Source organism: Sturnira hondurensis, unplaced genomic scaffold (genome assembly GCF_014824575.4).
Source record: "Sturnira hondurensis isolate 20B ecotype Veracruz unplaced genomic scaffold, ASM1482457v3 Scaffold0019006, whole genome shotgun sequence".
NCBI lineage: Eukaryota > Metazoa > Chordata > Mammalia > Chiroptera > Phyllostomidae > Sturnira > Sturnira hondurensis.
Genome location: NW_028091637.1, coordinates 13,432,859 through 13,454,164, shown reverse-complemented (window position 1 = coordinate 13,454,164; position 21,306 = coordinate 13,432,859). Strand labels below are relative to the sequence as shown.

Genomic DNA, 21,306 nt, shown 5'->3' with positions numbered 1-21,306 from the left:
TCAACCTGTCATCACACTTCTTGTGTTACCCACCAGGTGGGTGGGTGGTGGGGAAAGAAGAGGAAATCAGGAGGGAGGAGGGTGCGAGTCACTGCTGCTGAAGCTGTCCCTGCATTCAGAGCTGGGGAGACTCCAGGCTGCACATGCAAATCCAGGGAAGGCACGCTGTCCCCCGCAGGGCACCTCTGTGTTCTGGCAACCCCGGTCGGGGCCACTCACCCAGTGATGGACGTGTCCACTTCGTGCATCAGCGGCACTACCAGTGTGAGGCTGTTGTCATGCAGGGATCCCGCGCGCTCCACGTTGCCGCTGTGTGGGAAGAGGGGAGGGAATGCTGGTCAGCACCAGGTCTCGGGCGGCTGCAGCCTCCTGTGCTCTGTGTTACAGCTCGACCTACATCCCCCAAGGGCTGGCTGGGCACCTTATCTATCCTCCGTTCTGTTCCGCTTTTGGTCCCTGGCAGAGTCAAGGTGGGCACGCAACTGTGCTCCCCTCACAAAGACGTGAGTGTGAGTAGCGTACTGGGGAGCTGGCCCCAGGAAATGCCAGTCGGGAGTGGAGAAGGGAGACAGGAAAGGGGAGGAAGACCATGAAAGCGTGTGATCCAGGAGGTTAGGGCTGTGGGCACTGGGCTCAGGGACGCTGAGAGGCAGTCTTCTCAGGGCACAGGAGCTGGGCCTTCGTCCACTGGCTCCTGAGTGCTGCTGCTGGGCCAGGTCGGGGCGCATTAACTCCCTGGCCCCTGTCCTACACACATGTGCACTCGGGGCAGTGGGCTCCAGACACAGAACGCCTCGTGGGCAGTGGCAGGAGCAGAGAGCTGTGCGGTGGTGCGTGCGTGGGGAAGGCGATGCCGAGGGCTGTGTGTGGATAGGCACTGCCAGCAAGCGCTACTTCTACAAGCACTTGCACTGTGAATAATGGACCCAGCAAGGCTGGGGCCTGCAGCCGGGCAGGAACCCGCTGCTGGACTTCACAGCTATTTCCCATCTGGAGGCCTCACCCACCCTCCAGGGACAGGCAGGCTCAGGAGAGAGGCCCTGGCTGACCCTGTCACCACAAATAACATGGGAACTCCCACCATGCACTTTGGCTGCAGTATGTCCATATATAGGCATCCCCTTTGGGGTGAGAAAGCACAGGACTGGGATTCTTGGGAGGTCATCCTGGAAGGACAAAGCAAGAAAGCTGGAGGCTGTTGAGTGGCCGCTATGTGACAGGCACACTTCACAGCATGACTGCCCTGGTCCTCAGGATGACCCCAGGAGGGAGGGGTTACCCACCCCAGATAGGCAAGGAGCAGCTCAGATAGATTAGGTAGCTGGCCCCCAGGACCCAGAACAAGCCAGGTCAGTCCAACTCCAAAAGCAGGACTTTTCCTCTGTGATTCCCTCTCCTGGGGGAATCGTCCCTAGATCTGGGGGCTGGGGGGAGAGGTGGGAAGAAGGGAGAGGAGAAAAGAAGAACAGAGGAGGAGGAAGAGGAGGGAGAAGACCCGGTTCCCCTTCACTATCTAATTAAATTCCAAATATGAACTGTGATTGCTGTTCCAGGGAAGCAACTGCCGTGGCAAAAGGCAGGGCCATTGGGTGCACGTCACTGCACCTGGGTTTACAGTGGGCTCCATCACATAGCATGACTAGGGGGTCCCAGCAGAAAGCCAAGTTCACCCTCCAGGGAGGAATATGAGAGTCTCCAGGACTTGCTGAGGTGCGGGCACAGCTCATTGCCCTCACTCCCTTCTCACCATTNTCCAAAAGCAGGACTTTTCCTCTGTGATTCCCTCTCCTGGGGGAATCGTCCCTAGATCTGGGGGCTGGGGGGAGAGGTGGGAAGAAGGGAGAGGAGAAAAGAAGAACAGAGGAGGAGGAAGAGGAGGGAGAAGACCCGGTTCCCCTTCACTATCTAATTAAATTCCAAATATGAACTGCGATTGCTGTTCCAGGGAAGCAACTGCCGTGGCAAAAGGCAGGGCCATTGGGTGCACGTCACTGCACCTGGGTTTACAGTGGGCTCCATCACACAGCATGACTAGGGGGTCCCAGCAGAAAGCCAAGTTCACCCTCCAGGGTGGAATATGAGAGTCTCCAGGACTTGCTGAGGTGCGGGCACAGCTCATCGCCCTCACTCCCTTCTCACCATTCCCCGACCACGTGCAGAGTTCCTACCTGCCCCCGCTGCCTGCCCCCTGCCCTCCCTCTTCCCGACTCTTCCTCTCCCACCCTGCAACTGCTGAATGTGACAATTCTTAAATAGCGCTCACATCCCCTCTCCTTCTCTCCTATTGTTCTGAAACAATGGCACTCTGTGACTCTGGCCCCTGCTCCTCATCTGCCTTCCGCATGTGGGGTGACACCCATCACTCAGAGGGCAGCCAGTTCGCAGAAGCAGCAGGATCAAGTGCCCACCTGGCCTGGCTTCCTTGCCCTTCCTTTCCCAGGGGGGGCAGTGAAAGCCAGAGCATCTCTGCTACCCGCAGACCGGAGAGGAGTTCCGTGTGGATGGAGAGGACCCCAGGCCAGCGCCCTTCCCCCACAGAGCGTCCTGCCTGGTCTGCAGAACTGGAACCAGTTCCTGATGGAAGCACCACCCCTGGCCCTGCCCTTTGTCCAGCCACCTGTGGCCGCTGGCAGCTCAGGCCCAACAGTGTCATCTGTCATCAGATGACTGCTCCAGACGGAGCTAAGTTGAAAAGTTGAGATAAAGAGGCCAGACATCAAAAGGCTCCCAGTCACTCTGCAAGCGCGTGACTTTCGATGTGTTCATGAGGTCGGCGAAGCCGGGCTGCTGAGAGGGGGGCTCTCGAGGAGCTGTTTACTCTCAACGTGACGAACTCCTAAATCCACACTGGGCAAGAGCTCTCCAAAGGGTGGTGACGGGAAGGAAGGCAGGGTTGCTAGCTTTCAAGATAAGGAGCTTTGAGGATCTTTCCCTCACAGCAGGAAGTCCAGGGCTGTGGGTGCCCTCCAGGGGAGTGAGACCGGATTTTCACCAAAGTCCGGGAAGAAAGCAGCGCCTGAAAACCCTGCTGTGCACTCAACAGATAATACAGGTCCCTTAACGCCTGCGATTCAGAGAATTAGAACAGCTGCTATGTAATAGCTGAGCTACCAATGCTAAGTTTTCCCTGATGCTCTGTGGCAACAGTAATGTATAGAAGGAAATGTTCTTTAAAATTTGTTTTCTATTTATTGATTTGTGTGAGGGAGAGAGAGAAAAGGAGGGAAGGCAAAGAGAGAGAAGCATCGCTTTTTGTTCCACTTATTCATGCATTCATTGGTTCATTCTTCTACATGCCCTGACTGGGAATCAAACCCACAAACTTGGTGTAGTGGAATAACGCTCTAACCAACTGAGCTACCTGGCCAGGGCCTAAAAGGAGATTTTCTTGACTGTAGTAAGTCATTAGCATTTTTCCTATGCACCTTGCATGGTATCTGGTAAACAGTAGGTGCTTAATGGACGTTTGCTGAGCGAAAATACGCCCGGTATAGAGTAAGAGGTTGCAGACAGTGGTTCTCTGCTGTGACTGCCCATCACCATCACTTAACGAGCCTTTTTAGACCTCCCAAATCCCAAATCTCACCCCAGACATTAGATCACATCTCTGGGGGGGGGGGTGCTGGGCCTCGGTAGTTTTTAAAGCTCCCCAGTGGATTCCCCTGGACACCTCAGGCCAGCGCACCACGGGGCTACGGACGTGTCGTTCTAATAGATGAAGCTCCTTCTGTCGTGTGTTGGCCAGCCCTCCTTCTACACCTCTGATTGGCCCTGAGTGGGGTGGGGAGGCAGGCGGTGCTCCGTCCTTTGGACAAGGGGGGTCTCTTCTGTGTCCTATTTCCTGTTCTCATATTCCTTCCCAGAAATACTGGGAAGGAACCCCCAGGGGTTGAGGGACCCAGGGGTCATGTCGCTAGATCTGCCCAACACTGGTGAGTCTTCGACAGATCCAAGAAACAGCAGAAGAACGAGAATTTTCACGTTTCAATGGATGCCTGCCTCCCTTTGTTAAATTTGACAATCTCGTGCTCTGCGGGCAAACTGTTGCATTGCGTCACTCCCCTCTTCAAGAAAATTCAGTGGCTCCCCACTGCCTTTGGAATGTAGTTCAGACTTTCTGAGCCTACGTGGGCCCTCATGGCACAGCCCAGGGCCCCCTTTCAGCCCATCTCCCACTGCCCTGGCTTGTCCCCCACTTTTCCTCCGAGATGGCTTCCGATGCCCCATTCACTCTATTGCCCACCACCCCGGGGGTGTGACACAGCAGGATGTCCCATGCCCAGTGTCACCACTGTGCCTGTATTTCTTCACCCTGAAGACAGACGACTCTGTTTGAATGCCACCTCCCCAGTGGACCCCGCCCCACACTCTAGCAGTCGGAATGAAGCCTATCCTTTCTGTGTGTCTCACGTGTTTGTATTATACCACAGTCGCATTTTACGTGAACATGAATCATGTGATCTTGAAAAGAGTGTGAATTAAAAAGAACAAAGCCTTGCACAGCTTTGAAGTTTACAAGCCCGGTGATCTTAGTCTGTGCCGAAAGGCTCTCCCCCTGGGCAGGGGCGCCCGGGCAGCGGGAGCCACGCTGTGCGGGAAGGTTGCACGGGAGCTCTGGGATAGCTGGGCTACACTTTAACATTCACTGTTGTTACTAGTTACATCTATTCTGTAGGTCCTAGAGCACATATAGGATGCACTTGGCGTTGATGTGCATTGGGTCCGGCTAGCACTGAACAACAGGCTGGCAAGTCGTCAGCTTTGCGGGGCAAGTCGTACACAACACATGGCAAAGAAGGTCGGGAAACCACCGAGGCCCGCTGCTCTTACTGTTAGGAGAGGACTTTCTCCAGACTATTAGCGGGAATGCTGACACGTGCAGAGAGCAGCATTAAAACCAAGCAGATGCTACGGTGGCTGTGGGCTGAGGGGCCCTGACAATGCATTCCTCCACCTTCACAGTCATTCCCCGGGGAGAAATCATTTTAATTCTGTGGGTTTTAAGTAGTGTTGGGATGGAGGAAGGCCTCCAATGGAAATAAGATTCAAGGGTAGTGGGAGATGAAAGTGGAGCCTGCTTGCATCCACACCCCACGAGTCCTGCCGCTGTCCACTGCTGGGTTGCATCTGTGGGGCCCTCAGCTGGGCTCCCCAGATGCCCAGCTCTAAGGATAGAGACCGAGGCCCCGAAGGCAAAGCCACTAGCGAGACTGTGGACAAGACTGAAAGATTCAGGATGTGAGAAGCATCCTTGTCTACTCTATGGGCAGTTGGTGCTTTTATGAAAATTCAAGAATCCTTGGGGCTGAGGCATCACAGAGGCCAAAATTCAGAGAAAAACATGAGACCAGGATTTACTATGTCTGGCAGCAAAGATCCAATATATGACGTCACGGACAAAATGGACTGGGACAGGCAGATTTCTGCAGGCAGTTTTTTGGAGACGACTGTTTGCGATGGTGGGGAGGGTGTCTGCCTTTCAAACTGAGCGTCAGGGACCTTGATCAAACAGGACGGTTCCTGCCCAGGAAATGCAAGGGGAGTGGGCTGCTGGCTTCCCCTCCGATGGTGGAGTGAAAGACAGGTGACCGCCCCAAAGTCACCTACATTTCCAGAGCTTGGGCAAAGACAGTTGAATGGGAGCTACATGGGGGAAGCCAGTGTGGGGTCCCCTTTGGTCCTGTGCCGAGGGTACAGTCTCAGTAGCAGAAGCTGAAGGTATTTTTGGCTGCCTAAAAGCTGAGGCTAGAAACGGTTTTCCCTTTCCCAAAGGGTAAGAGTCAGCTCTGCATACCTGCATGGCCCAGTGAGTGCTTTCAGCCGCACCTGTTAACCTAGACCTCTCTCCTCCACATCCCTGCTGTGCACCCTGGGCTCAGACGGTGCTCTCAGGGAGAGGAGCGGGCCCGTACAGGTGCGATCACTTCCCCAGGCAGCTGTTCCTTGGACACTCTACCTGTAGATCTGTGAACTTGCTTGGAGACGTGTGGCGACTGGAGGACTTTGCATCACCCAAGAGTGACCTGAGAACGCACGGGACTGTCCCAGGTGCCCTCCAAGGACAGGGAAAGGGAGACAGGGTGCAGTGCAAGCAGAACCAAACAAGCGCCATCCCTGAGAGATCTGATCCCACCCAGTGCCCCGGGGCTTTGTCACTTCTATTCCTCAGCCTCCTGGGCATCGTCAAAGCGTGACCAGGGTGTGTCTCCAGATTCCGTCAATACTTTATGTTTGGGGAAGAAAAGCTGAAATCCCTCTCACCTCTGAGCAGTAATGATGAAGCTCAGAACTTCCTCTTCTCCAGACAGATGGCTTGTATCGAAGATCACGCTGAATTCATACTGGGGGGGGGAAACAAAGTGACATTGGCATTAGCAGGGACTCCAAATTAAACAGCTAGCTACGATCCTCCCCCGTTTCTGACTTCTGGAAACACATTTGCACGGCAGGCTTTACTTGCATGTGTACCCTTGTGCTCGCCAGGCTGGAGACACGGCTTTGAGGGCAAAGCGCCCGCCCCGCCAAGAGGCAGTCTGTCCCCCTCAACGACTGAGGCTCTTCAGGAAGGGACACACTTGTCTCTTCAAGCAGGACTTTCTCAGTTTCACTCACACGCCAGCTTCCCAACTGTTTGCCCCGTCGGCACACCGTATCACCTGTGATATGGACTTCCTATTTTTATTGCTTCGTCCTTTGTGTTGAAAGACCATTTTAAAGGGAAAATGTAAGCCACTCTCACAGCTGGGACTCCAGGATCACTTGCCATAACGAGAAGGGAGTGGCAAAAAGAAGGGCAACGGAAGCCACGCAAGGCTGAATTCTGCGGGTTGCTGAAGGCTCTGGGCCTCAGGTCTGCTCACTCGGGGTAAGAGGGATAACAAGCGATGGGAGGTGGTGAGGCCGTGCTAGCCCAGCACAGACCTTATCTGCGTGCGCTCAGCACTGAAAGAGTGTTGAAAAAGGAATGCCTCTCCCACGGTAAGAGCCACGGTTGTTCAGTGCTGAGGCCACACGTCACCCACAATCATCTCAGGTACCCGTGGTGGTGAGCCTCTTGTGGTCTGGGAAACGCTACCCTCGGCAAATGTGTTTCACCCCCCCACCCCGATATTGGGTGTGTGTGGGAGTGGGGAGGAACCCTTGGCTGGGGTTTCAGAACCAGACTCGACCACACACGGACTACTGTGATCTTTGTCAAGACACTGAATCTGTCTGCATTGCAATAAAAGGAAGAGGCCTTGGCTGGGTGGCCCTGTTGGTGGGGCATCATCCTGTAAAGCAAAAGGTCACAGGATCGATTCCCAGTCAGGGCACATGCCTAGGTTGTAGGTTCAGTCCCTGGTTGGGGCATGTATGGGAGACAACTGTAGATGTTTCTCTCTTACACTGATGTCTCTCTCTCCCCCTTTCCCTAAGCATGTCCTTGGGTGAAGATGAATAAACAAACAAACAAACAAACAGAAGAGGGTGGACAAAACAATTTTTAAATTCCGTCAAGCTCTGAGAGCCTATGACTTATTTAATACCTAAACATTGGGGTCCCTTTATGACTAGTTCTAGGTTATGGTCTAACTTCGCAAGACTGGAATCTACTGAACCGAATCTACCTGCTGCCTGCAGGTACGAACACCAGACCGTCACACTGGCCCATGCCTACAGGGGCCACCGAAACTCCCCTTCTACACAGAATTTCTGTTGCCGTGGGGCTGGGAGGGTGGGGCACGGAAACAGGACAGGAAGTAAAGCTGGAAGAGACAAAGGAAGGAGAGTCATGGGTCCTGTCCCAGCAAAGAGTCAAAACTGGCAGGAGACCTGCATTACACACACTAGAGATCAAGATGAGGTGAGAAGAAGATTCGGGCATGAAGCCAAAATCGGAGGTGGAAGCCTGGGAGATGAGGTCAGACACGCACACGGCTAACCCGAGTGAGCCAGCAGTGTGGACAGGTGGCTCAGCAAGAGGTCTGGAGCCCAGTGACGCACAGGGTCCGAGGGACAGGGGAGGGCCAGCCAGACTGTGACTAGAGGGAGCCCCTGTCCCTAACGGAGTCACTTTCTGGGCTTTCTCCAGGGAATGTGCCCCTAGACCTCCCCCATCTCCAGGGTTACTCTTGCTACAAGCCTTAACCCCTGTATGTGGGAGGAAGGTCTCGGCATTACCAGTTGGGAGAAAAAATTCAATATTCCAACATTCATACTTCTGTTGGCTCTATGACTACTTTGAAAGTTAATGAATTCTGACGAAATGTGATACCCCAGATTCCAACACTGCTTTGTTTTCACTGATTCGTTTTTACAGCTACCTTCTCTGTATGCCAAGGGAGCCTGGGTCTGTCTGTGACAGTGGTATAAATTTGCCTTTAAAATAAACTTCAGACTAAAACTAGTAGGACCGACCTTAGGTTGGATCTGGGATGTAGACTGAGTTTTATAATGCATCGGCAACTGTAAAACATTTTCAGTTAAGTCTGTTTTTTTGTTGCTCAACGGATTTCAACAAAATTTGTGTGTGCTGTGCCACCTATGGTACAACAGGCAATGATGTCCGAGGCCAGGCTCTTCCTCCTCGCTCCTCACCCTACCTGGAGTCTAACGGGACTTGGGATCCTTTTCTAAGGGCAGCCGCCCCGAGGTTTCCCTTCTCCTGAGAACGCGGGCAGATGAGAAAGAGAACCAGGAAAAGGCTCAGGAATCACGAACATGGGGGCCACAGTCGCTCGGAGCAGGTACATTCAATGAGGCTGATGGGTTTGAGTGGTTTTTAAGAAATGAGCCAATCATCTTTCTCGAGAGAACATTCTCAAAACTGGTTTATACATAAAACAGCTACCACGCGCTGGGACCAAAAAGCCTCTGAGATGAAAGTGACCCGATTCTCTGACAGGCGGGAGAGGGGGCGGAGCTTTCATTTATTCTCGGGGGACAGAGAAGGCGAACAAAGGAATATGAACTCCCTTCACACCATAGCAGGGAAAACAGCTTCCATTTCTTTTTCTTTTTTAAAAAGATTTTATTTACTTATTTATTTTTAGAGAGAGGGGGAGGGAGGGAGAGAGAGAAACACTGATGGGAGGAAAGAAAGATCCATCAGTTGCCCCCTGTATGGGTCCCAGCTGGGGACAGAACCTGCACACCAGACACGTGTTCTGACCAGGAATCGAACTGGTAACCTCTCGCTTTGCGGGATGACGCCCCACCAACTGAGCCGCACGGGTCAGGACATTTTGTAAGGCAGACTTGGTCTTTCAGATTCTAGTTTTGCCCCCCAAAATCGTATTTTTACGTATCTTTGCATCGCCTCGCAACGATGACCTATGCTAGAATGCTCCATGAATGTCTGAATATGCTGGGCCACATTATTGTTGGAGCTTAGAAAATTTGGCTTCTTATAAATATCAAAGTGACTGATTTCTTTTACTTAAAAAAAATGAAGTACAATACAATTACTTACATTTTAAGAATTTTAAGAAGTCTCTCAAGAAAATCCTGAGTGCCCAGGGGAGTCAGGACTGCAGGTCCCTAGCTCAGACCACCCACATCTTCCCCTGTGTAGTCTTGGGGACTCAAAGTGGCACGCAGTGTCCCAGGAAAAAACATTTCTAGAAGGGGAACCAGATGCTGCTTGCCCAAGTGCTAAGGTGGTGTTGCATCTCTCACATTTGGGACACATCATGTGGCTCAAAGACAAGGCCTGCGTGACCACGGCCCCTCTGGAGTAGACTCAGAGCAGACCGCTGCGGGCAGGAGGAGCGTGGCCGGACCCGGCCGTGGCCACCCCAGGTCCTGCGGAAGGAAACCTCAGGGGAGGCAGCTGGCAGAGCCAGAGGCTGGCAGGAAGGTCTGGGGGGGCCGCTCCCAAGGAAGTGCCCCATCCGTGCCCCTTACCTTTGACTTGGACCTCATGAAAGGAAATCCCACACTGCACTTGAGGAAGTCCGATTCCAGCAGTTCACAGGAAATGCCCATTTCCTCCTGAAAGGGAAAGAAAAAAGCGCCTACAGATGGGCTGGCCGCAGGAAGACAGATGTGTGGAAGTGGCCCCTGGGGGTGGACCAGGACATCAGCAGACAGGGCCTATCTTTAGGGCAGTGCTCAGAGAGCAGCCACTGTGGGCCGTGGTGTGGTGAGGAATCTCTGACCAGGGCAAGTCCAAGACCCCTCTGGCTGCCCACCCTTCCCATGGGTTCCCTGGGAGACAGGTGCAGAGGACAAAACTACTCCTGACTGTTAACTAACACCTGGGCTCTGAACCCTGTGCTTTCCCGGTAACCTAGACCCAGCCACGGGTGAGCAACCAAGTCGTCTTTTGGCCTCTATCTCCTGAGCCCACACCCTAATCCTGCCTTTCAAGACCTTGCTGGTGTAGCAAAGTCAAACTCTAAGAAAATCTCACCAATGAAAATACAAGGATTCTTTCCACAGCCTGAAGAAGCGAGGGGGACTGAATTCCCCTGCAAGCCTCCCAAGGCTGGGGGTCAGTCAAGGGCACAGAGAGGTTTCCCAGTGTAGCCGGCCTAGTCCAGATTCTACATTCGGTGGCACAAGAGAACCAGGACAGGGGCACAGGGAGCTGCTGTCTTTCCATGGGACACGAGGTGTATAGCCAAGGTCAAGGGAAAGCCAGGAGGCTCTTCATAACCCTCGCGGCTTCTCCACAGCACTGAAGCAAATCGAGACTTCCACAGGGAGCCAGCAGGTCTGCCGATCTCGGAGAAGGAGAGACACAGGACAGAGCTCGCACTGGCTGAGTGCCTCTGGAAGCCAAACACCGAGGTTCGGTGAGGCAGTGTGACTTCCCCAAGGTCATCCTTGGCTGACTCTACATCCTGTCTCCTTCCCTGTTCCACACAACGGCGACCCAAAGGAACAGTTCGTGTGGATCCACCTCTGAAATGCTGCCCAGCTTTCCACTCCAATTCCCAAGACCCACTTCTCAGCTCAGACCAACTGTTCTAGTCCTGCAGACGAGTGAAATGGAAACTCTGTTGTGTCCCGTCAGGAAAAAAAATGCGAGCATTTACTATGATAAACCTACCCCAGTATATTATGAATATCACCAAACACACAAAAAGTACACATGATAAAAGCTAACCAACTCGTGGCACTAGAAGGCACAAGGGCGACCAGGGAGGCAGTAAGTGGAAGGGGTTCCCTGAGTGCTGGAAATATTTTTGAGTGTGATCATCATGAAAATTCAACGTGTGGGATACTTCATGATGTGTGTGCTTTGGTCTGTTCATTAAATATCAATAAAACTTTACTTAAAAATAGCAAAAATGACAAAAATCCCTCCAAAATTCAATGAAACAAAAAAATCCAGGAGATATAGAAATAGAAAAGGAAACTCTAGTTTATCTTTTTAGCATCCAAGCTCAGAGAAAACCATCCTGTTGATTATAAAATTTCTAATGGCTCTTCGTGACCTTGGCCAGCATGCCTCACATGGACTCGGGACTCCTGGCACTAGAATCAGTTTGGGAGCATCTTGAAACACAAAGATTCCTGGGCTATCCCCCAGTCGTCTCTGAGTAGACAACTGGGTAGATTCAGAGATTGTGGGGCCTGGGAAAAGCACTTTCAATGAGTGGGAAGGGATGAGTAGGAAGGGGTGGATGGGAAGGGATGGATGGGAAGGGAGAAAGTGGTTTCACTGTACAATGTTGGGGAGCCCCTGCTCCGAGCCTTCCTTTCTTTGGTCCACCTAAGGCTGCTTGAGGAACCTTCTTAAAACATGCAAACCGAATAAAGCATAAAATCCCGAAGCTGTTGTCCACTGTGGCCCATGTTTTCTGATGTCGTCCCCCTGCCCCATGAAGCACATGCATGACTATTGTACAAACACCCTTCCACGGTGTCATTTCCACACCTCCGTGTAAGCTGTTCCCATGGTTGGGAACACTCTTCCCCAGTCCTGCCTCCCAGGTTTTCTTCGTCTACCTTGGCCCTCAAACACTCGGGGGTGGTAAGTTCACGTACAGAACATGGATGTGGTGCAGGATTCACAGACCCTGTGCACCCTCCGGGGAGCGGAGTCATCACCTACCACGATCAGCGTGGAGGACACGGGTCTGAGCGATCCTGGCCCCTGCACGTGAAGGGCTCAGGGAGTAGGAGGGGAAGGTCTCCCAGCAGAGAAGTGGACATTTAACACAGCAGCATGAGGGCTGCTCTTGGAACCCAGGGGCTCGTGCTGGCCGGTTCAACACGGAAAACCAAGAGAACAACTTCCCAAATGTTGTCTCAAGACCTGCATGTCCCAAAGAATGGCCCTAATGATTCTCTCCGGTGGCCTTTGTCACCGTCCTCTTCCTCCTTCCTCACCCCAGAAACAATATCCACAATTGGCCCAAGCAGAAGCTACTCCAACTCCTAGCGAAGTGGCCTGTAGGCCTCAGGGGTAGCACGCCCAAGCCTAGGGTGACCCTGGCTCTCAGTTTCCCTGGGACAGTCCTGCTTCACACCTGGCATGCGGGTGTAACTGCTCTCAAGAGCATCCCAGCATATACGTGTGCATACGTGCGCGCACACACACAAACAGGATTAGTCAACCCAGTTCTGAACTCCTTTGGTAAAGCTCGCTAACGCACTGGAAATCCCTTTCCAGCCAGCAGAGGGGTTTCCGATGTAAGTCAAAGGCCTATCTGTTCTTGGAGATTCGCGGCCTCGGAGGCTTCTTCAGTGTCTGCCTGTGAGCGAGGGAACGGCCGTGGCTTTCAAAAGTTTACTCTGGAACTTGACGGGACCTCAGTTTACTTAGCTTTGGCTAAGGCTGCTTTGGATTATTCAGGAGCTGCTGAATGATCTTATTTTTTGTTAATTCCAAAATATGAGAAAATAACATAGAAACCAGCATTTACAGTGTTATTCCAAGTCTCTCTTCCACTCAGTCTAATAGAAATAACGAAATTCTGGATGGATCTTTTGCAATATTCAAAAAGAATGTAAAGCAAATACATCTCTCAGAATGCGTGCGCTCAGCAGCTGGTCCCTGACTCACGTGACCCTGGACGATACTACAGACTGGCCATCATGGGTCACCGTTCTGCCCCCTGTCGGCATTTGTGCAGAGCCCACCTGCGGCTGTTTAAGCTGCCCTGGCCAAAAGATTTTAAAGTTCCAAGCCCTGCTCTCCCACCACAGTTTTCTCTGAGAGATTACAACGCCCTCCCCAACAAGTATTTCGCAGCCTATGACCTGACGGGGCTGGGGGGTGGCGGAGGGACAGAAGGCTGCCCCTCTGCCTCAAGGTGAGACCAGCTCAGTTGTGGAACCCATGATCCGGAGCCCCCAGGGGAAGCCGCTGAGCAGACTCTGGCTGAACGCTCAGCCCCAGGGGGCGCCTTCCTCTGCCCTTGCCTGCTCCCTCCATTCCTCTTCTCCCAAGAGCATCACGGCAGGAAGCCACTCGCACAGGCGTCCCTCTCTCAGGTTCGTCCCTCTCTCAGGTTCTGCTTCTGATGACTCTGACCTCAGAGAGTACTTGCTACAGACAAGGCCCCCAGAAGGAGTGCCACTGGAAAGTTCTGGGCATTTGCCCCCCGGGGTGGGGAGAGAATGGAAGGGGACACTCACACGCTAAGATCTCTTGTTTGAATCCATCCTAGCCAAGAGGAAACTTTCTTAATTGCCGTTTATAAAGCCTGCATAGCTTCCCCTGGTGGGGGGCACTTGCCCTCAAAGACGCTTCTGCACTCCCTTTGTTCTGCTTTCAGACCATGACCAGGTATAACCTTAGACTCCAGGGTCAGGATGGAGCCTCGTACCCCCCTGGTGGTCAGGCCCCCCGCCCCCCACCACCGTAGGCTCAGAAAGACCAAGAGAAGCTTTCAAAAATGAATTCTGGGAGGTGTGGCTAAACTCAGCCACCCCCTTGCTTCAGCCGATATCTGTAGAGAGCCCTCTTTGTAAGTTGCTTATTACTTCTGCCAGGCAACGGATGCCCCGCCCACCAGGTGGTATATGGGGACGATGCTAGGGACCAGGTTTCTCCTTGGCTCTGGTTCCTTCCATGTGCCAGTCATTGCTTACACCGACCTTAGCCTGGAGAACTTGAGCATTGTTGCAAAGTTTAGGATTATGTGCTCTCAGCCCTGGGAACGAGGGCCAGTGAACGCGCTGCTTCCCCTCTGTCTCCGGCTGCCAGACAGGGCGGACATCTGATGCCCAATTCTCGTACAGTGAGTGAGACTCGACCACAGAGCAAACCTAAAGCCTGGCTGCAGAAGGTCCAGGCTTTCCTGAAATCACCGAAAGGCATCTTGGGAAACTGCTCCCACTGCTGAAAGCCACTGATAAATCTGGATCGGGTGACGTTAGGTCAGGTAACTGTTGGAGAAATCAAAATTTCCCTGGATGGGAGCACATTAAGCTGCTTCAGAAGATAAGGATTTAAGTAAAAATGATTCAAGAGAGCCCTGGGGGAAAACATACCATCATAAAGGAGACCTTTTGGTGATGGTGCTTAAAAAAATATGAAGGGAAAAAAAAAGGTTACTTCATGACATATGGGGATTTTCACCTCCTAAAGCTGCTCAATTCTTCTTTTGTTTCAGAAACTGAAGTGCTGTTGTTTTCGAGACGCTAATAAAGCAAGCATGCTCTTGCCTTGGGTCTAAGATTTCCTAGACAATCGTAATCACAACGTTACGAAAGCTGTTAAGCGGAGGATAATATAAACTTATCTTCGTAATTTTTAGTTTCGTTTTTCAAGTAAAGTTCCAATCAAAACTTAAACAAAACTTTTACTACGGAATTTTGGACCCTATTTTTGAGAAGATGCACATAACTGAGCACTTTCCCAGTCCCACTTTGGCTCGGCTAGCGAGTACATCCAGCACTATAAAAGGCTATCAGGGTTTTCCTTGGGAGATTATATGATTCAATTAAAAAATCCAGTGGTTTTTTTTTTTTTTTGGTTTTTAACTAACACACATTATTCTCGGGATCAGGAAAGCCTCAATTAACATTTTTGAGAACACAGTAATGAAAAGCTTGGTGTGTGCATATTCACCTCTATCCTCATGCCTGGCATGGAGCCGGGCACTTAGCTGACCCTGAGTTTGCAATTATTACATGAACGGCCTTGGCTCATCAGGGATTCAGATGAAAGGACCGTGAGGAGCAGCTCATTTGCTGGTCTGCCTGGCATGGGAGATGCTTGGCTTGGCAAAGTCCCTCTCTTTTCCAGACATACCTTGGCTCTCCTGGCCCCACGAGCGTGGCCGGTGGAGCCAAGCTCCAGCCCCGTGTGCAGTGTGCGGTGGTTGGCAGGAAGAATCAGATAACGAGGTTAGCGAGCCTCTGTGGCCTGCGGGCTCCTCCCTCCTGATCACACAGCGCTTGGTTGCGTGGAGGAGTGGGGCTTTCTCTGACCACCAACACAGGGCTGCTCTTTGGGGAGCAGCGAAGTCTGGTCATGGGCTTATGCTCAGCGCCAGGGCGAGTCTGAAATCTGACTTCCCATTTTCCACACGGGATTGACAAACTGAAGACAACCCTGATGTCTCCGTGTCCACTGCCAGGTGACCCCGTGAGCCGGGAAGAGATGCCTCCCTGTGAAGTCAGCTAATACAGAATCCAGGTGAATTTTGGAAGCATTTTAGCCAAAGTCCCTGATCAACTGAGAAGTCAAGAGGTGAGCAGGGCTTCCCAATAACCTGGCCCAATAAGTGAACAGAAACAGTTTATTCCTAGGAAATACTTTATTGGCCCGACTCGACGATGAGTCAGCCTGGGCCTCAACAGAAAAAAAAAAAGACCTGTTCCCAGAGGGGAACCCTTTGGGACAAGGCCCATGACATTCCTATCCATAAAGAAAAGCACATGAGCTCACAGCATAGAAAGTGCACACGCTTTGGCATCAGCATCCCGACTTTAGATTGCTGGCTCAGACACGTAACAGCTGTGTGTCATCGGGCGCATTAACCACACTTTCTACCAGCTCCATCTTCTCGCCTACAGAATGAAGAAGTCCTAACGCCTGTCCCGTGGACTGCTGCTGTCCCAGAAGTACTGATGGTTACAAAAGTGGGACGTACAGATGGCCCCTACTCAGTAATGCTGATGCCGTGCCAGGCAGCCCCTCGGTGGTGGTGTCCTTTTTTATACCCATTTTCCAAGGAGGAAAGTAGAACACAAGGAATGATATCCCTTGCCCAGGGCTTCCTGACTGGCAATAGAAGAATGGGTCAGAGGGGGTTTGGGGTTGGGGCCAGCAAAGGAGGAACAACGAGGTTCCCTTTCTCCCTCTTCCCCCAAAGAATCCGTGAAAACAGAGACTGGCCAGCGGTTACAGACCTTCCACTGGTTAGGAGCTGCCGACTAGACAGTCCAGGGGGACCAGAGGTGACTAGCCATGCGGGGGATTGGGAGGAGCAGCACAAAGAAAGTGCTGCTGCACAAAGCAGGTTCTTCTCTTAAATTTCATCAAAACCCCCATTTGGAAGCCAAGGCCCAGATGGTGTTGGGTTTGTTCTTTCCAAGTCTGAAAAGTGAAGCAAGTGTTGGAGAGAGAGCAACCACGGAGGTGTTAAAGCAGAACCCCCCGCAGAGCCAAGCATGAGAATGGGGAGAACGCACCCCGCACAACCCACACCCACCACAGGCCTGGGAGATCAGCCGGACCCCGGGCAGCAAGGGTCTGACCACCGTGGTGACAGGGGAGTCCCCCAAACTGCCCTCTTGACCTGGAGGAAAAAAGTGCTTTGAAAACTTTAAAATAAATAAAAATCATCTTACCTCTTAAAAACCACTACAAATTAGAAACGACTTGAATAAATTGTATTATTCCTGTAACATGCCCCTCTTTGGTGCATTTCATCAACCCTGTTTAGAGCTGATCTTGATACTTTGCCAAAGTGAAGATATAAAATAAAAACACTTTCCCAAATGCTGGTGTTAGTCCCTTTTGGGACCACAGGCATACGAACTTTAGAACCTAAACAAAGACACAGAGATCAATCAGCCAGCCCTAACTGAAGGGCCGAAAGGGAAAAGACCAGTAGGCCATGCCTTCTAAGGCTTGAGTATTTGACTTGATCCAGGAATTTTTTCCTCCTGTTAAATAGAGGCAACTGGCTTATTTTTAGATGTTTAAAAATGGTTTCTATTCTAAGATGAAAAAATATGTATTGATATTTCCCAGAGCCTGCAAATTCTTGATCGCCAAACTAAGAATTCAAAGTTGAATTCCATCTCAGGAATCAAGCCGTTTTGGTTCTCTATCACTCTTCTCCTCTGCCCTCCAGGCTTGACTGAAGAAAACAAGGTGGGGACCTCTCCCGAGATGACTGGAAAGAATTTAACATCGTGGCATAGAAACAATTTGTGAGTGTGTTCGGATGAAAAGGTCTGTAGGAGTCAAGTGTGGGTGGGGCGCTTCTGAAAGTCTTGGCCAGGAGAGCCCTGGCTGGTTAGCTCAGTTGGTTGGAGCATCATCCGACACACCAAGGTTGTGGGTTCGATCCCTGGTCAGGGTACACACAAGCATCACCAATCAATGCGTGAATGGGTAGAACAACATAAGGCAATGTTTCTCTCTCTCTCTCCAAAAATCAATCCCCCAAAATGTCTTGGCCAGGAATCTCCACACTAGAAATGTGCTCACAGTGAGGAGTTCCAACCCACCTACAAACCCACGTATGTGTCTGCCCACCCAGCAGTCACTTGTGAAGAGTCTTGCTGCTTTGGGTCTTGTCACTCAAAGCACGGTCCCTTGGACCAGCAGCATCAGCGTCACTTGGTAGCTTGTATCGATGCAGAGTCTCAGGTCCCACCCCAGACCTGGGAAACGACCATTTGAGAAGCACTGTTTTGCATCACTGAGCCCACCCACACCGGAAACTGGATGCCAACCATGGAGACCCCCTTCCTCATGCTCTCTGCCCTCCAGGGCAGTAAGTACACCACTGAGGCTATGTGAGAGCTAGTGCCTGTGTGAGGACAGACTTGTCTGGAGACGGAGTCCTGTCCACTCCCAAGATCTTTATCTGGGCAGACTCAGGGACAAAGATAGGGGCGCAAGTAGTTTGGAAGTAGGGGCGCAAGTAGGGGCGCAAGATAGGGGCGCAAGTAGTTTGGGCGCAAGTAGTTTGACCTCAGGGCCCTCCATGAGGAAGTGGGGAAGCACACTCCCAAATGGGGAGAAAGGTGGGTATCTATCCTTCAGTACCTGCCACTTTTTGGCCAAGAGTTGTTCAGGGATCATTGCCTATCCTGTGCTTCCGGCCCCTCGGGTGCTTGGGTGCAGCATAGCCCTGTTGCCAAGAGAGACATCGGCAGGCCTCAGCCTGCAGAGAAACTGTGACAGGGGGTCTCCAGGGAGGGTGGAGAGAATACAAGGGCATTGACAGTACCCTTTCCCGTCCTCTCCCCTCTGCACAAGCAATTGGGCTGGTGAAGCTGTGGGCTGAGAACAGAGGCTGGAGGCAGCTCCTGATGACCCTCCCCTGGGCACTGACGAAGACACCTCTGCCGGGTCCAGCACTCTGGAATTGAGCACATTGTGGGCTCACAGTGCCCTGTCTCAGCGGGTGGCTGCTTCTGATCTCTTCACTCAGGTGGCACATCCACTTTGCTACTTCTGGACACATCTTGGGATTCTCCTTAAAGAACTGGGGTCCTCTTTGGGGATAATCCCTCCCTCCTTTCTCTCTCCTTGCTGCCACAACAAACCGGCTCCAGTTTCTCCCCACCCAGACCGGAGGCTTTCAGCCTCTCGGTGAAAGCTCTGCTCCCAGCTGCCCCGCAGTCCACTGTACAAGCTGCCCTGGTAAATCCTAACACACAACAGTAAGTCTTCACTTAACATCATTGACTTACAGCAAAATGTACAACGAAACTGACTATGCTGTAGGCTGATGGATATAAACAAGAGTTCAGTTCCTACACCACTTCAGCGTTATAAGGAAATGTTGAGTGAAATGATGTTACTTGAAGATCTGCTGGACTTTGCTCATTTTTGCTCAAAAGCCTTCAAAGATTATTAATGACAAAGCCCCTTCACGAATTCCTAGCTGGGGGTGAGCACGAAAACCACCTGGGATCCAGGGCTGCCATGCTCAGCTTTGCAGGTTGTTCACTGCACAGGAGACCTGGCTGGGGGTGGACAGAGAGGGGCTGCCATCCAGCCCAGGCAGCTCTCACCAAGCCCTGCACCCTGGCCGAAGGCTCTGGACCACCAGAGGGGGCACCTCTCCAGTTTGTATACTGGTAGCAGAAAGGCTATGATGACGCTGTGTGGGCAGTTCCGTTAAAGAGACCCAGATGGAAGCCCCACTGTGGACCCACTGAATCAAAGCACACAGCATGGGCCAGCGTTTGCTGAAAGCTCCCTGGGTGGTTCCCGAGTTAGGAACCCTGGAACACTAGGCTGCACTGAAATCATCACTGAAGAAGCAGGTCGCATGGCCCAGCCTCCAGAGGAGGGCGCTCAGGAGAGCAGAAGCTGGGTCAGGAAATCCGGATTTTTGAATCACCTGAGGCGCGTATTCGGCATCCAGCCTTTGACCGCCACTCACTGTCACGTTGGAGAGTGAGAGACTGAGACCCAGAGTGTACAGGAAGGGCCTTCCCGGGGCTCTAACTTGGATGAGGGCAGAATACCTGCCATTGCAGCCGGGCCTGCCTTTGAGTCCTCAGACTAGAGCCTGCGCGCTGTGCCTGGCCACCGTCCCACCCTTGGGGCAGTGACACAGAGAGCTGAACTCTGGAGAGCAAGGCCAGCCCCAGCACCGGAGGAAGCGCATCCATTCATTCAGCAGGTGTTTCTTATTTTGCCTCAAATGGGAAACAGCTCCCATAGAAGACCTCTTATGTACAAGACACGTATGTTTTCTGTTATGTCTTACATTCCTTTGTTCATTCTCTCGGTTAATAATAATTTATTGAGCAGCCTCGATGTCCTTCATTGGGCCACATGCCTTTATAGTAGAGTCCCTGCTGTCTCCAGGGGGGTGTTCCCAGCCTGGGAAGAGGGGGAAGGACCAAGCTGTTGGAGGAATGACTTCTGCCCGTGACGAGAGCTTGGGCGAGAGAGCTCAAAAGGCTGAAACCCATCTCCCTTTACAAGAGCTTAGCTTCCCACCAACCTCAGTCCTGTGGGTCCTAGTTCATAACTCATTATTACTACTACTACCTCACCTATCCTTTTTTTAAGAATTTATTCATTGATTTTAAAGAGGGGGGAGAGGGAGACAGGCAGGAAAGAGGGAGGGGGCTAGGGAAAGGGAGAGAGGAAGAGGGAGACAGGAAGAGAGGGAGGGAGACAGGAAGAGAGAGGGAAGGAGACAGGAAGAGAGAGGGAGGGGGAGAGAGAGGAGAGATTTGGTGTCCCACTTATTTATGCATTCACTGGTTGCTTCTTGTATGTGCCCTGCCTGGGGACCGAACCCACACCTTGGCATACTGGGATGACACTCCAACCAAACTGACCTACCCAGCCAGGGTCACCCTTCCTTTTAATTAGTTTTAAAAATCAAGTTCTTTAAATTATGGAATCTAAGACTGGACAGAGTACATGATGTACCAGAGTCACCCCAGTACTGACTTTGGTGGGAAAATTTAGTTCATCATTTGAACTCACTGATCAAAAGCTATTAAAAATGACAACCAAAAAATACCACTCATAATGGCCAGGCTAGCTGAGGGCCCTCTTATTGAGAACAGTATGTAGCAGGTGAACAGGCCGAGAACAGGTCCCCAAGGCCAGTGCAGGACTTGTGCTTCGCTGTTACCTTACTCAACAGACACTATGGACGAGTCTCACGTGCCAGGCAGGGGACACAGGCATCTCCCAGTCCTAAGCACACTCTTCTGTTAAGTACCAGGCACAGAGAAGCACAGAGCAGTGAGCTCAAGCTTTAGGAAACTGACCGTGAGGAGCACAGACAAGGGAGCACAGGCCGGTCCTCAGGATGTTCAGGTTGTGCACGCAGCAAGGGGAAGACTCACGCCCAGAACCTGGAGGCCCGATACACAGAGAGAACTATTGCAAAAACAGTTTTACAGCATGCGATGCAGAAGGACCCACTAATACAACTAAACGCCAAACGTAGTGTCCTTTTTGCATTTTCAAGCACAGTATAGGGAGATGGGTTTGGTATTCTCAGTTTATACTTGGTTTTCTCCATACTTGGTTTCAACGTTTTCAGTGACTTGGCCGGTTGTTCAAAATGACTTACACGCATGGAGAGCAGGGATTGCTTTTGGTTGTTATAGTTCGGTTTTAAACTCAATCTTGCTTGAGTTTTGTGTGAAAAATTTATGATTTTTTTTCATGGTTCTTTACAAAGAGCTGCAGACTCGTCT

The 21,306-nt window shown here is 51.7% G+C and overlaps 1 protein-coding gene across 2 annotated transcripts in view; it reads right to left on the bottom strand.

Moving 5' to 3' along the window:
* ITGA9 (integrin subunit alpha 9) overlaps window positions 1-21,306 on the bottom strand; it is a 309,655-nt gene that overhangs the window by 54,156 nt on the left and 234,193 nt on the right. For both annotated transcript variants that reach the window (XM_037070767.1, XM_037070768.1), the window contains exons 19-21: window positions 9,886-9,972; window positions 6,262-6,341; window positions 220-309 (exon numbers count right to left, since the gene is read on the bottom strand). In XM_037070767.1, coding sequence (XP_036926662.1) covers window positions 220-309; window positions 6,262-6,341; window positions 9,886-9,972 — 257 coding nt within the window. The remainder of the gene's footprint in view (window positions 1-219; window positions 310-6,261; window positions 6,342-9,885; window positions 9,973-21,306) is intronic.